Raw genomic sequence first — 16328 nt, forward strand, 5'->3', positions numbered from 1 at the left:
AATTATACCAAACCACTTAAGAACTCTTGACAGACCACCTATTATTTGCAAGCACACTTGGAGGTACAAGTTACTCTAAGGCACTAACTACTGTTTATGAAGTTCTATGCGGTCTGATTTGAGCTCAAGCATATTGCAAATTCACTTATTCTATGAACCATTATAAAAAGTGTGATCAACTTGAGCCTTACTACTGAAAAATTTAAATTCATCCCATTTTTAATATATTACAAATTAGGTATTTTCTGGACAGGGCCCTAGCTATGGTCTCTTCTTTGACCTATTTTAATAGAAGAATGTTCCCACTGATCTCATGTATGTTTATATTAACATTTTATTTATTTAAAAATAATCACTGGGCTAGCATAGAGACAGAATAAAATTTCACGCAAAAACACTTGACCATGAAAGATACATATTATATAGTAAACATCTTTGTGCACACAGCAATTGACCATTGGGCACTATACATAAATATTTATCAAGTATAACAGTAAGAACTCAGAAAGACCAGAATTATGGAATCTGGCCATATTTTACAATAAGATGTATATCCAAACAATAGATTACACAACCTTACTTGAATTTTTCATAAAAAGTAACTTTATATTTTATCCCAATTATATGGTAGTTTTAAAAATTATTTACTGATAGAAATAAAAGCTAAGCACCCCTGGAACATGGAATATACCTGCATGAAGATTAAAAGCAACTACGGATAATGTAGGATTATTTTTAAGACAATGCTCTGGCCAGGCGCAGTGGCTCACGCCTATAATCTCAGCACTTTGGGAGGCCTGTAATCTCAGCACTTTGGGAGGACGAGGTGGGTGGATCACCTGAGGTCAGGAGTTTGAGATCAGCCTGGCCAACAAGGTGAAACCCCATTTCTACTAAAAAACAAAAAAACCAAAATAATTCCCTGGGCACGGTGGCGGGCACCTGTAATCCCAGCTACCTGGGAGGCTGAGGCAGGAGAATCGCTTGAACCCAAGAGGGGGAGGTTGCAGTGAGCCAAGATCACACCACTGTACTCCAGCCCGGGCAACAAGAGCGAAACTCTGTCTCAGAAAAAAAAAAAGAGAGGAAAAAAAAAGACAATACTCTGTAAAATGTACAGCAGGTCTATCAGCACTATCAGCAGGGAAGGGAATGGGAAGGTGAAGTAGGGAAAGAATGGTCTGAAAATATGTAAAATATCCTTTCCTGACTAGCAATTACAGCTGACATTTAAGGCTGGGAGTTGGATATAACCTAAAGCCTTTAAAAAAAAAAGTAACCCATATGCCCCAGGAAGAAAAAAAGTTTGGGTGGCATAAAGAATTTTTTCCCTTGCATTCATATATATATATATATATATATACACATATATATATACACACACACAAAAAGAGAGAATACTTTTCCTAATTGTTATTTTTTCTAAGATTAAATAACAATTATTTCTGAAATTTGAAATGATAAAAATAAAATCTCCCACTAGCCGGGCGCAGTGGCTCACGCCTGTAATCTCAACACTTTGGAAGGCCAAGACGAGTGGATCACCTGAGATTAGGAGTTTGTAGACCAGCCTGCCCAACTGAAACCCCGTCTCTACTAAAAATACAAAAATTAGCCGGGCATGGTGGCACACGCCTGTAATTCCAGCTACTCAGGAGACTGAGGCAGGAGAATCGCTGGAACCTGGGGAGGTGGAGGTTGCAGTGAGCCAAGATTACACCACTGCACTCCAGCCTGAGTGACAGAGAGCAACTCCGTCTCAAAAGTAATAAAAATAAATAAATAAAATATCCCATATGAATATGTTTTGAAAAACAAAGCTAGTGAGCATTAAACAAAACAGGTTATTGTTAGTATTATTATTTTCACAGGAATTTATACATGTTAACTCTACTATGAAATACCAGGATAGACCAACAAAATTCTCACAAAGATAACAAGCATCCAGCAAATTCAGTAAAACAAATGGTACCCCATTTGGAAAGAATATAGTAAAATCCTATGAGGAAAAAAAAAAAAATACATAAAGAATATTCTCCAATTAGGAATAATTGAGGAACACTTACTTTTAATTAATTTTTTAAAATCCAAATTACATAAACACACTTAGGGTAAGTTAGAATTTGGTAGTTCATTTACTCTTCTTTTCCCTTAACTAAAGTGGAGCCCTTGTTACCTTCTCTGGAGTCCAGAGACAAAGTATAAGGTGTGTCCAAGCTCTGGTCAGAGATGACAGGCGCAGCTCGAGCAGGTGCCCCTAGACCAGATGTCACCTAGAGGTTTTGTTCTGGATATAACTGTGACCAACATGTTCATGCCATGTTAAACTAGTCATCTCAGCAACTAAATTGGTTTCATTACAATACTTAGATCAACTGTTCTCAAACTTCAGTGTACTTAAGAATCACCTGGAGCCTTCTTTTTAGAAATACATATTAATCAAATTATTAATACCTAAAACCACTGTTCAATCTCAGCATCACTGAAAGGGGACAACTAAACATTATATGCCTCATGATATGATGAAAAGCACAGCACTACCTATTAAGTATGCCTAAAATATTGAATCTGAATATTATTAACCTTTAGATCTATCACTTTTCAGCAAATACGTATGAGGGATAGAGGAACAAGTTAATTGACACCAAAAGAAAGCAATCAAAGCCAGAATTTAAGACAGTCTAAAGAACAAATTGACCCCTTTACTCCAAATTAATGATATAATGGGGAAAAAAAGGGTGGGGGAAGGGGAAAGGCAGCAGCAAAAACATCAAAACCAGTAAATTCTCCCTGGGGCTCCATCAAAAATTTCTATGGCAGTAAGATGGGAGTGAAGCCCTGCAACACTGACTTAGTTATTAATGGAATATGGATCTATCATTTTTGGTCAACAATTCAGAATGTGATAGCTATTCCTAGACATCACTGAGAGATTTCCATTGCAGCAATAGTTTATTGCAATGTATTTACTCAAATGAATTATCAATTCACAACATAATGAATACACAGAAAATATCTAAGCACAAGTAAAACTTATGTTTTAAAACAGAAAAATATTTTTTGTTATTTCTTTTATCACACTATAGTTTAAACAGTAGAAAATGTAGAGTTGTGCATCTGTTAGGTTGGTGCACAAGTAATTGCAGTTTTGGCCATGGTGTTACACTATTTACTGTGGAGTGAAACACTGGTGAAACACTATTTACTATAGGGAAGTGAAGAGAAGTAACAGTGTGTCCCCAAAATTTCTAGAGATCCACAATACACATTAGCAAAATAAAGTCTCTAAGAAATCCTGCAATAAAGTAACCCAAGTTTAGCCTTTGCTCAAGTTCATTTGGTCTTCTTTTCATGGAAATATATCAACATTTCTAGAAAACTAGTGTTTCTAGAGCACAAACTCTAGTTGGCCCTGAATACCAAAGAGTGTGGTGATCAAAGAAGCAAAAGGAGAATCCCCTCATCCCCACCCATCTGCTCCATTTATCCTCTATGTCCTTCCCAATTCAGACAAAATCCATTTTCACCATTAAACTTTAGTAGGGCTGGAAACTGCCCCAATAAGCACCTTCACAATATAATTAAAACTTATACTTTATCTAAAAACATATATTAAGTACCTGCTCGCTGACTAATGAAATGCAGTTAAAACTTTGTTTTTCTTCTCTTCCAACTTCTAATTTCATTCAGTTTGAGAATATAAAATATCTAGTAGCAATATGCTTTTTTTTTTTTTTTTTTTTTTTTTCCCCAGACAGAGTCTCCCTCTGTCACCCAGGCTGGAGTGATCTCGGCTCACTGCAAGCTCCGCTTCCCAGGTTCAAGCGATTCTCCTGCTTCAGCCTCCCAAATAGCTGGGACTACAGGTGCATGCCACCACTCCCGGCTAATTTTTGGCATTTTTAGTAGAGATGGGGTTTCACTGTGTTAGCCAGGCTGGTCTCCATCTCCTGACCACGTGATTAGCCTGTCTCGGCCTCCCAAAGTGTTGGGATTACAGGCGTGAGCCACTACGCCCGGCTACAATATACTTTTCTATCAAAGACATTATAGATTTCACACACGATCAACTACGAAAATATTGAATCCACAATAGAGCAGAGATAGGAATATAAAAGTGTTCTACTCAGAAATAGACATCTTTAGTTAACAGCCAAGGTAGAAAATTTAACTGCAAAAGAAAAGCACATAAACATTTTTGGGAATTATAATGTTCTCATTTTGTATCCTCAGGAAAATTTGTAACCCCGGTAAAAACTATCTATCTTAGAAAGAACTCAATTTATTTCTACTTTACACAATGTAAGCTCTAAAAACATGAATTCTAAGACGTAACACTAACCTAGCTGAGCTTTGATCAGTCTTTCAATTTTCTCCACTTTCTGTTCTTCCTTTCAACAAGTCTGCATGTCCTTTAAAAATGTAACAGAACATCAGAAAATATCAAAATCAGGTTTTTTGTTTTTTAAAATGGATACACTGCCAAGCGCAGTGGCTCACTTTTGTATCCCCGCACTTTGAAAGGCTGAGGCACAGTGGCTCACTTTTGTATCCCAGCACTCTGGAAGGCTGAGGAGGGAGGATACCTTGAAGCCAGGCATTCAAGAATAGCATGAGCAACAAAGCAAGACCCCTGTGTATACACACACACACACACACACACACACACACACACGAAATACAGTTTATAAAGTTAAATTTGAAATACATGTATGAATAATTTATTGATATATTTGTCTTCCAATCTCCATACACTTTTATCTTCCTTCCTTGAATAAGAAGGGCAATCAGTTTATTCAGTTCCGTTTAGATATTTACAAACTCAGTGTTTATTTACTTAAGGCTTTCTCTTAAAAGAATTGAACTATATGGTGGACACTAAGTAGAGAACACATCAATGTATTCATTCCATTTAATTAACAAATGTAAACTCACTCAAATGGTATAATTTAAGAAAGAGCTTTACCCACCAAGAAAAAAAACAGAATAAATTCATAATGCAATTGAAAATGTACTATGGTAAACATAACTCTACAATTAAGTTTCTGACTATTCTAAAGGTAGGTACATATAAAAAGAAATTAATATTTCAGTGCCAGAAAACTAGTAACATATAGTTTTGTACAATAAATTTTAATGTCCAAGATATTTCACCTCCTTTCCAAAAAATCAAGTTTTATAAAGGAAACATCAAGTTAACTTGACTGTAGCTGTAATATTGGCATCAGTAAGCAAAAACAAAATTTTTAAGTATTTGAAATATTTACCTAAATCTTCATACCAAAACTTCAAATTCTTAACACAGATAAGACTAGCAAATTGTCCCCCAATTTCAACAACAAAACAGAACAAAAAATTAAAATCCACCAAGTAAATATGGAACACATTAGGCAAAGATATACTTGGGCATAAATTTAACCATAAGTAATTTCCAAATATTATTGAACACATGTCATGGACACAATATTTTGGTCCAATTAATGACTGTTCCCAAAGCCATTTAATTTTTTTTTTTTTGGCACTTTAATTTCTCCATCTACAAAATGTGGGAAATTATACCTTATCCTTTCATACTACAGGAATATCCTAATAATAAACATTTGTGGAACACATTGAGATGTACATGCCAAGAAAAGGAACTACATGAAAATAAAGTACATAAACACTGCAGATGATTAATATCCAATTATTTATTTATTTATTTATTTTGAGACAGAGTCTCGCTCTGTCAGCCAGGCTGGAGTGCAGTGGCACCATCTCCGCTCACTGCAATCTCCGTCTCCCAGGCTGGAGCAATTCTCCTGCTTGAGCCTCCCAAGTAGCTGGGATTACAGGCGTGTGCCACCATGCCAGGTTAATTTTTCTACTTTTAGTAGACACGGGGTTTCTCCATGTTGGCCAGGCTGGTTTCAAACTCCTGACCTCAGGTAATCTGCCTGTCTCGGCCTCCCAAAGTGCTGGGATTACAGGTGTGAGCTACCACGCCTGGCCTCTGATTTTTAAACAGACTGCTTTTACATTATCTGTAAGCACTTTTTTAATTTTTAATTTTTTTTTGTGAGTACACAGTAGGTGTATATATTTATGGAGTAAGTGAGATACGTTGATACAGGCAGATACATTTGTAAAAATTAAATGCCAATGTTAAAATAATCAACTGCATTTTCAATTTTAGACTTTGAGAAATTTTTGCAGACAAGCTATAATTGAATAAATGTATGTTTGAGACAATTGAGCTAACTTCTGGCAGACCATTAATACTCAAGTCTATATTTAATGACTGTCAATATTTGTATCAAAAATAACAAAACACTATTAGAATATACATGGCCAGCATACTAGCTTGCTCTTTCTAATTTAAATATCTAATATTATGAAGATACATCATAAAACCCTAGGGTAACAGCCATCCATCCAATTAATAGCAAACTTACAGGGAAATGTGAGCAAATATTAAACTTGTAAAGGAGAACTAACACACATAATGACAGTCTTACAGTAGGTCAAATGAAAAAGCAGTTCATATTAAAAAATTATTCCACTTGTAATTTAAAAAATACACTGCATTATCTGCTCATCAGTAATGATGATATTCAATCTGATGTAGCAAAGACGTAACTTATCAAGTCACTCGATTACTATTTCTTACTATGAAGAGCCAATCTTATGAGTAGGTAACAGAATTACTGTTACTTGGCATTCTGTCTGCCAATTAAGATTTTTCAGAGGAAGGTGTAAAAGCCAGCATCATATATATCCTCTTACTGCGCAATATTAGACCACCAGGAAAAAATTCTTTCAAGGTTGGTAGTACCTAAGTTTTGATCAGCATATTTCTTTTGTATTTCTTTACAAGCCATGCAAATCTTCACATGGTTTTATTTTCCAAAACAAATGCTTCAACTTTTTTCCTAGTAGCCTAGCTACAACCCTGTAAAAACAAATCTAGAGAGTGACATATGAGGGAAAAACAAGTTTAACTAAGGACATAGTTCAAAAAGCAGCTTCTAATAAGAGCATAAAGCCCAATTTGATCTGAAGACAATGTAAATACTTACAATGTTGAAACTATATAGTTAAAAACAGTACCTATAATTAATGATATCCTCCCAAGATAAAAATGACAACTGGAAAAACAATATTTATAATTAACTTTTGTTAAAAAAAATGAAAGCCTAGATATTAATTTGATTATGCTAAAACTATTAGTATGAATATAAACTCTTCAGAAAAATATACATCTCATGAATCATGTATATTCTATAGTACTTTCTGGTTACAAAATTTAAGTCAATCAAGCTAACAAATATGAAGCAAAACCTCAAAAAGATGTATTTCAAACAGTCCAAAATTCAAATGTTTTAAACTGATAAAAACATAAAACCAGAATATGTATTAAAATGTTGCTCTCAATATCATAAATAGAAATGAGCAAATAAATGTCACGATGAATATAAAACTCTCTATTTCTCACCCCACTACTAACTCAACAGTTTTGGAGGTTAATTTTTTTTTATGTAGCCCTTTATTTTAAAATGTACTCTGACACAAATGCCATCACACACACACAATAGATGACAACTAACCATATTTAGTATTTTCTAGACTTTCTGTGTAACTCAATAACTACTCACAAAGTTCTGCAAACTCCAGCTTCAAGCCTGAAGTCAATCTAAGATAGCCAATAGAAAGTACACCTGTGCAATTACTGCATTTCCTATTTCAGAATGCTGAACGTAATACACAATAACTGAGCACATCTGAAGCAATAATAAACGCAAAACTCAAATTATGCAGAAGCCACCTTACAAAAAAAAGGCCTGTAATATCACTATTAAAAAGCAATAAATACAAAGAATATCATTTTAGTTTTAAATAACACCAACTAACTTAGGATCCTCTAAGGGTAGGTAAACATTAAAAATAAAATACAGCCTCATGATAAATTACAATATGAAAGTATTCCTAGAAGAAAAACTAGAAGCGAAAAAATGACACTAGATCACAAAATATATCATCTAGACTGTATCACATATCAACTGAATAAGAAATTTAACTTTGTCAAATAAGCAGTCAAAAAAGAAGAGGGAGAATGAAAGAAAATCCAGATTATAGTATCCCATTTCATAGTATCCTCGTTTTCCTAAAGATATAATAATCCTTTTGAACGTTTTTAAGTCACTGGAAATTCAACAAAAAGTAATTATCAAAACAATCCTGGTGACCCACGCCACCAACATGTTATGCCATGTAGGAGTATTCTACTGAAAAACCTATTCAATGACACTGTTTCAAACAAGAAGTTTCATTTAAAAAATAATTCTTAAAGTCAGAATTTTTAAAACTAAAGGAGTTTCCAAAACAAAGAAAAAAATTTTCCCAAAGGTTACAAAGTTTCATTAACTATCTTAAGTCTTTTACTAAGCATCACCTTTCTGCCCCTCAGTGGATATCAAGCGATCAATAACAATGTCACAAAAGAATGTTTACCAAGATTGGGGCTGGGGTGTCACCTGTAATGATTTTGTATGAAAAACGTAAACGATCCTGAAATTGGTGAGGAAAACTTTCACCTTCCTAAAATCTCACTTTATTTATATTAAATGTGTCTCAGTCTGAAATGAACAAGAGCTTAAGAACTGTTTGGTGTGCAAGGTTTGCTTTTGGTTTTGCTAAAAACAAATCTCTCCATAAGTCCCTTATTTCCAAATACTATGGAAAAGTCACTACTACTCACCGCAAGTAATACTGTTTTAAAGCAAAGGCAGCGTTAGAACAACTTCTGGGAAAGTTGAACTCTTCAACAATTTCTCCCCACTGATTCTTCTCAGAAACCTGGTAAAACACAGGCACACTTGTCTGAACGTGAACAATCTAAGAAAATCTTAACCTAACTATGAAATAAATACCCATTCTACAGAGATCTGTAGATACCTAAGGCATCAGTGGGTGTTTCGGATCGATCGGTAAGAGTTCCTAAGCAAGGGCTTCTTGAATCACTGTGTTTTCACCAGAGAGCCCTGTATTTAATACCACTTGTTTTGTTTGGAAGGGGGGGGTTCGTGGGTTTGTTTTGTTTTTGAAGCCCGGACAATAACCAATCGCAAGTCCCTCTGTCGCCCCCTTTTAAATCTCAACGCGGTCCGTTTACACTAAAAAAAAAAAAAAAAAAAAAAAAGTTCAAAAGGATCAATACAGTTCCGGACAGCGACGTCCGCGGGTTCTGGGGGGGCCAGGGCCAGGGCCGATTCCGATCCCTCTCCCAGATCTATCCATCTCCATAGGCCCTTCTTTGAGGCCTACAGCTTCTGCCTAGCCTTGAAGCCTAAGATGGCTATTTGGAGACAGGTCCTCGTTTCTTTTGTTAGCTGTATAAACCGAGGGCGACGGGGCCGAGGCTGTGCCCCCGGCTGCCGGGATCATTTCGCAGCCGATTATCGATGTTAAACCTGCCCGCGCTAATTTTGAGTTGCACGAAAACTGCTCTCAGAGTCTGTGTGTCTCTGTGTCTCCGCCTGTGCTAGAGCGGCAGCGGCGGCAGAGCTGACTCGCGAGCGAGCTGGCGGGCGGCGCGGGCGCGGGGCGGGCGCGGGGCTCAGGCTGGCGCCCCGCACGCCCGCACTCCCCGCCGCGGCGCTCAGACCCTGCCGGCCCGACCGGGCACCGGGCAGGGCGCGAGCCGGCGCCGGGCCGCCCGCCCGCCGGAGCCCCGCGCCCGCCGCGCGCACGCGAGCCACCAGGCCAAAAACAGCCCCGCCGCCGTCCGCCTCCGTGCCACCGGCTGGGAGCGAAAAGAACGCCTTTTGCCCCCGCAGGCCACCCTCCCAGCCCCAAGCGCCCACTCCGGGGTCAAAGGAGACTTTTTGGAGGAGGCCAGCGAGAGGGAAATACAAATTAAAACTTCCACTCACCTTCGCGAATCCGCCTAAAGTAGTGACTCTGGTGTAGAGACCGTGAAGATCCAGCTCCTTCCCACCCACCGCAGGGATTTTTTTAAAAGGCGACCTGCAAGAGAGAGAAAGCCCCGCACTTGTCAGCCGGGACCCCGTGCCCGGCCCGGGCGGGAGAGCCCCGTTCGCCCCGGCTCGCCCCGGCGCTGCCCCCCCGGTTCTGCTCTCACCCTCTGCTGTGGTGGAACTGCCGCAGCTCGTCCAGGAAAGCGAGTCCCTTTCTCCGCTCGTCCGGAGGCGCCTTCCCCGTCGAGTTTGCCATTATTTTTTCAAAGGAGGTTTTTAAAAAACCCAGATCGGTGTTTTAAAAGCGCCCCCCGCTCCCAGCGCTTCCTACCAGAGCCCGGAGCCCATTCCTCGGCCGGCGGCGGCGGGGCTCAGTCATGGGCCGGCGGTGGCGGCGGCGGCGGCGGCGGCGGCGGCGGCGCAGGGAGGGAGGGAGGGAGGGGGAGGAGGAGGAGGAGGAGGGGAAGGAGGGAGCAGGAGGCCAGGGGGAGAGGAGGGAAGGAGGGAGGGGAATTTCTAAAAAAGTTTAAAGAAATCGGAGCGAAACTAGAGGGGCAGGCGACTGCCGGATCCGCGCGAAGCCGCGGGGCGAGCGCGGCCCCCACCCCTTCCTTCCCTCCCTCCCCGTGGCCCGGCTCTCGCCCGCCTCTCAGCGCCGCCGGCTGAGGCGGCTCAGCCCGGGGACGCGATTCAACATGGTGCTGCTGCCGGGGGCGCGCGAGCGGGCGAGGGGCAAGGCGAGCTGATGGTGAGGGGTCTGGGCGGCTGGAGGCCCAAGAGTTTCGGCGGCGGCGGCGGCGGCGGGGCTGGGGCAGGCGGGGCTGGGGGTGGGGAGGGGGAGGTCTGTGTGGTGGTTTGTGGAAAGCGGGGTGACAGCGTGTATTTCGGCCCCGGCTCCGAGGGGCCCTCGTACACATTTACGCGCGGCCTTGGCCGCGGAGGCCGGGGCGTCCCCGGGCAGAAGCACCGGCGGCAGCTGAGCCGCTGCGCGCTGCCCGCCTGCTTCCCTCCCCGCCAGCCTCCCACTCTGCCGCCGCCAGCGCCGCCGCCACGGCCCGGCAGCCAGTGCCACACAGCGACCCCCGAGGGCCGGCCGCGGCACTGCGCCTGGCTCCACACCGCCCCGGCAGCTCCTCGCGGGGAACAATAGACTCGGCTCGCCGGGCTTAGGGTTCGTCTGCAATGTGCCGCACATTTCACACACACACAAAGCCGGCGGAAAGGGGGGCGGCGCGGGGAAACGGCCACTACCGGTTGTTCCAGGGTTAGGGGTGGAGGCAATGTTCGCGTCCCCGGCCCGGCTGTTAGAAGGGCTGCCTCGGAGTCCCCGCCCGCCCGATAGAACCGGTGTGGCGCTCTGAAGGGAAAGGAAGCTCACTGGGGCAGCTACTCACGCTACGCAACATTCACAGATCGGAATAAAGTCAATTTGTTACCTTCTCCTTTTGTAAAGTCTAAAGGAATCGGCTTTTATGAGCCTTATGCTAGTATTTTGGGGCCTGGTTAGCACATTTTCTATGAATTATCCACACGCTAACTTTAGCAAACTATACGTTAAATACATTGTGAATTGTCTGTCCTAGTTCTGTGGAAATAGAGTAATGCTCTTAATCCATCTTGCCGCTGGTTGGCTTCACATATCAAACTGGATTATTCTATGACCAAAGTTATGCAAGCTAACTAAACTGGTTGGGAAGCAATCTGTCCAACTTCGACAATAATTAACGTTTACATTTTTATAGTAAAGTCTCTTCAAGATTGCTGCGTTTAAAATAAATATCGAATAAAACATTTTTCCTTGCTTTCAAATGTCTTAAATGTAATCCTCGTTTAAAATATTTTTGAAAGTTAAAAAAACCCTTTGCTTAAATGATAGTCAAAACATCTCAACAAATACTATCACCTAAATTTGCATTTACGAAGGGTGTTGGAGCCGGCTTTTTGCTACAAATGTTAAGATTACAGTACGTTAAGCGTATTATTATTCCCATTTTAGTGACGGCCACCACGGGCAAAGTCCCTGCCTAATGCAAGGTCACAGGGTAATAAGGGTCTGGATGGGTTATTTCAGGTAGTCGTTCCAATGGGAACATTGCTTTGGAGGTGAAAAATTATGTAATATAGTGCAGCGTGCTTCCGGTGCTCACTCTAGGAAACAGACTTATTTCCCAACTAAAGTTTGTCTCTTAAATGGGGTCGGAATAAGGTTGTGGCTAGGAAGTTCCTGACACCCCAGGGCCAGTGAGTGTCTCGGAAGCCTGTGAGGGGCGGAGACCCGGCCCCGGGAGGTGGAGAAGCTCGGCGGCCGCGGGAGACTAGGGGTGAGACTGCTGTTAGTAACACTCGGTCAGCTGTCCCTTCCCCCACCCGTCCTCTTAGGGGGAGTGGAGATGTGGGCTCGGAGCTGCGTGGCCCGGGCTGTGCGGATTCCCTAAACGCCGCACTTGCGCACAGCCCCTTACGTAACCGTCAGTGCCGGGGATTCCCTAGAGGGGGTCATTCTATTCAACCATTATACACACCCCGGGCTCCTGCCGCCGCGCCGCCGCCGCCTCACAAAATGGCGGCGCCCATAGAGGAGACAGCGGCCGCCTCCCCGGCCCCATTTTGTGGGAGGTGAGAGATCTGTCAACACGGAAAACCTCTGCTGAGGATGCATCCGAGTTTGGAAACCCCACTTAAGGGATGGAGCCTGGGGGATCACATTAAACGGAAAATACCAACGACTTCCACCTCTACGCATTTTTAGTTTTTCATTTTCTCGAAGGAAGCGCCAGAAGCCTGTGGGGTGTAACTAGAGGGAGAACGGAAAGCTGAAGTGACTGCTCCGGGGACTTGCCGCGGCGCCTTAGTGGCTTTGGTTGCTCTTCCACGCTCCCGGCAGCTGACCGGGATCTCTTGGAGGGTCTCCTGGGCCACCTCGGCCGCGCCTGTCGTGCAATGAGACTTTTCTGTAGTTTTAAAATGCCACAGTCCACGGCCCGGTCGGCACCGTTCGCCTGAATCGTGGGCTTCGGGAACCCTGGAGGCTGCTGCTCCAGGAACTCGCTGTAGGCCGGGAACCGGGGAGCTCGGTTGCCAGGAGCGGGCGGTATTCGCGGACCCCGGCGGCCCTAGCGGGTGGCGGCCGGGATCCGAGCTGGGGATGACGGTGCTGATGGAGCTGATGGGGCAAGAGTGGGAACGGAGGCACGTACACTGAAATTTAAGTCGTCCGAGTTGGGACTTAAGATAGAAGGTTAATATTGTCTCAGGCTAGACTTAGAATGTCTTTTCTGGTATCCCAGTCTGCAGTGGGCAAATCTATTGTCTTTATTTCTCATTTAAGGGCAGAATGGAGGGATGACATTTTTACTTTTCAAGAGGCGGTTGCCACTTTTAAGTCACTGTTATTAATGTGTGTGTGTGTACATACACTAACATATACAATAGTGTGTTTTGCTTTTCAGAGCAAGTATCAAAGGCTAAAGACTTGGAGTGATACTAATGTTTAAAAGCCTTTTGGGAAAAAAAAGATATGATGAGAAACTGGAGAACTGACTTTTTAAAATTCCTTTTCTGTAGAAGAGGCTATCTTCAAAATGGGGTCCTAAAGTATATCTGATGAATAGAATTTAAATTCTTAACAGTGTATACCCTGCGGTCAAAAGCATAAACGTAAAACTTGATGTTTATCAGATTACTTACGTTTCAATTTTCCTGTGATTAGAAAAATGTAAGACAAAAGTGAGCTATTAACGGTATTTGCTTGGAAGAGTAACGTAAAGGTTTAAGGAAAGGTTTGTTGAAACATATGCATCACAAGAATAATTTATTTTAAATGTTGTTTGCCAGTTGCAGCAATCATTTGTGTTTACATGACTTTTTAAAAAGGGGTGTAGCTTATGTTGATTTTGATCCTCGTATTTAATCTCTAGTGCAGAAGTTGAGATTTCTGCAGGCTGCACCTCAATCACTAAGTTCCACACTCCATCCTCTGCTGCGCCAATCCTGGCATGTGGATCACCAAGATAAAATTTCTGGTCCTGTCTGTTCTTACTGATGTCCTTTAGAGTTGATAAATTTGATTGCCACTAATCAATCTGTATCTCTTGCAAGAACACACATTTAGCATCGAAGTAGAGTCAGAGTATATTTTTTATGAGATTGTACTAAAGTAACCTTCTATTATATTTCTTATTACCATATTGCATTTCCTATAGTGGGCAGCATAGAGCAGGTGGATCCTGGCAAAGTAATGTTAGAGATGTGCTGACAGCTTTACAATAGATATTCTCCAATTAAGTTGACAAGATATAAAATAAAACGTAGTTTGTAGTTTTCAAGCATTAATGGAAAGTGTTCCTATTAAAAACTTACCAATAACAGTGGAAATTGTTGCAATCCAATTTGTATAGTTTACTATTTTGGTGACAAAGTCCTTATGATGGGAAAAATGTAAAGTGTTGCTTTTGTAACTGCAAACGCTGCACACCGTAATTAGAAGTTTCTGTTATTTTATTTGAATTTTTCATTCTTACTATCAGTTTTAATATTAGTCTGGAAATTGTGATAAATTAATAATTCCCTCATTCAACTAAACCTTAAAAAACTACCCAGTTTCAAATCAAGCATATCAGGTGTATGATTACAACAGCTGAAATAACTTAAATTGAGGAATTGGTATGCCAACTCAGTGGAGAAATTTTGGGATTTTAGGTTATTCTAAGATTTAAAAAAATAGTTTGAATCGTTAAACAAGGCTATTGAAGTTAAATTGGTATTCCCTTAAAGATGATTTTAGAGAAAAATTCTTTGGCGAGATTCAAGAATGCCTTCATGGCTTCTCTTGCCTGTACCTATTGCTGTACTTTTTTATGTGGACTAATTTGTCTGATTTGAAAATTTGATTACAATATCAAATCCTAGATGAAGCCCTCCCATTCTTATGGTGATTCTAAGGGGTACTGATAACTAAGCTCTTAAAAGGTGAGGAAATAGTTTATTCTGCTGCAGATTAGGGTACTCTGAATACAGGCACTCTGATGGTAATTCTAAGTAGTATTGATAACTAAGCTTTTAAAAGATAAGGAAATAGTTTATTCTACTTCAGAGTAGGGTAATTTTAATGCCCTGAATATACTCTGAATCTTTTATAGATAGATTTCTGAATGATTTGCCCGAAAAAGTCTGATAAGCTTTGGGGGATTTTTTAATTTTTTTTCTCTTAAAAAGGAATCAGAAATGTGGGATTTTTTAAAAAAATTATTTTCAGTAGATATTGGAGATTATGCTTTGTGCATTAAATCCAGTTTGATTTTTTAAGTGATAATTTTCAATTAAAGACTTTCTTTCTTTCTTTTTTTTTTTTTTTTTTAAGACGGAGTCTGGCTCTGTCTCCCAGGCTGGAGTGCAGTGGCCAGATCTCAGCTCACTGCAAGCTCCGCCTCCCGGGTTTACGCCATTCTCCTGCCTCAGCCTCCCGGGTAGCTGGGACTACAGGCGCCCGCCACCTCCCCCGGCTAATTTTTTGTATTTTTAGTAGAGACGGGGTTTCACCGTGTTAGCCAGGATGGTCTCGATCTCCTGACCTCGTGATCCGCCCGTCTCGGCCTCCCAAAGTGCTGGGATTACAGGCTTGAGCCACCGTGCCCGGCCAACCCAATTAAAGACTTTCTAATAAGACAACTAAAAAATTAAATTTGGCCGGGCGCGGTGGCTCAAGCCTGTAATCCCAGCACTTTGGGAGGCCGAGACGGGCGGATCACGAGGTCAGGAGATCGAGACCATCCTGGCTAATACGGTGAAACCCCGTTTCTACTAAAAAATACAAAAAACTAGCCGGGCGACGAGGCGGGCGCCTGTAGTCCCAGCTACTCGGGAGGCTGAGACAGGAGAATGGCGTGAACCCGGGAGGCGGAGCTTGCAGTGAGCTGAGAGCCGGCCACTGCACTCCAGCCTGGGCGGCAGAGCAAGACTCCGTCTCAAAAAAAAAAAAAAAAAAAAAAAAAATTAAATTTTAGGCAATTATAATAATATATTTTGGAGAAGCATTCCCAGATGTACTTTTGACAAGGAGTTGATTTTATTAGTTGTTTGAGTTGTTTAATCCAGAATTTTTAAAACTGTTATGGGTTTAATTTGCTTCATTTGTCCATTCTTATTCATTTCCACTGTTTTGATCACTGAAAAGTTGTCTAAAAACTGTGCTCATTATACACAGTTTATAGTATTTAATAGCTTCTGAAAACTTCAAGAGACCATACTAAACCAAGGAACTATTTATTAATGGTAATCTATATTTAGTAATAAATATATTTGTAACTAAATGTGGGATTACTAAATCACCGAGTAAATATTTCTTGAATATTTGGACAAGAGGTGGGGGGAGGG

At 41.4% G+C, this 16328-nt stretch overlaps 1 protein-coding gene across 2 annotated transcripts in view; it reads right to left on the reverse strand.

Annotated features, from left to right (window-relative positions):
- The window catches only part of ARID2 (AT-rich interaction domain 2), a 188990-nt gene extending 178596 nt beyond the window's left edge, over nt 1-10394 (reverse strand). Inside the window, exons 1-3 of one of the 2 annotated variants that reach the window (XM_033222332.1) lie at nt 10121-10343; nt 9912-10005; nt 8738-8835 (exon numbers count right to left, since the gene is read on the reverse strand). In XM_033222332.1, coding sequence (XP_033078223.1) covers nt 8738-8835; nt 9912-10005; nt 10121-10212 — 284 coding nt within the window. In that variant the 5' untranslated portion in view covers nt 10213-10343. Of the gene's footprint in view, nt 1-8737; nt 8836-9911; nt 10006-10120 lie in introns of both variants that reach the window. The other variant, XM_033222333.1, reaches the window with a different exon arrangement.
- Nucleotides 10395-16328: the final 5934 nt, after the last annotated feature.

This window comes from Trachypithecus francoisi, unplaced genomic scaffold, assembly GCF_009764315.1.
Source record: "Trachypithecus francoisi isolate TF-2019V2 unplaced genomic scaffold, Tfra_2.0 Lachesis_group11, whole genome shotgun sequence".
Lineage (NCBI taxonomy): Eukaryota > Metazoa > Chordata > Mammalia > Primates > Cercopithecidae > Trachypithecus > Trachypithecus francoisi.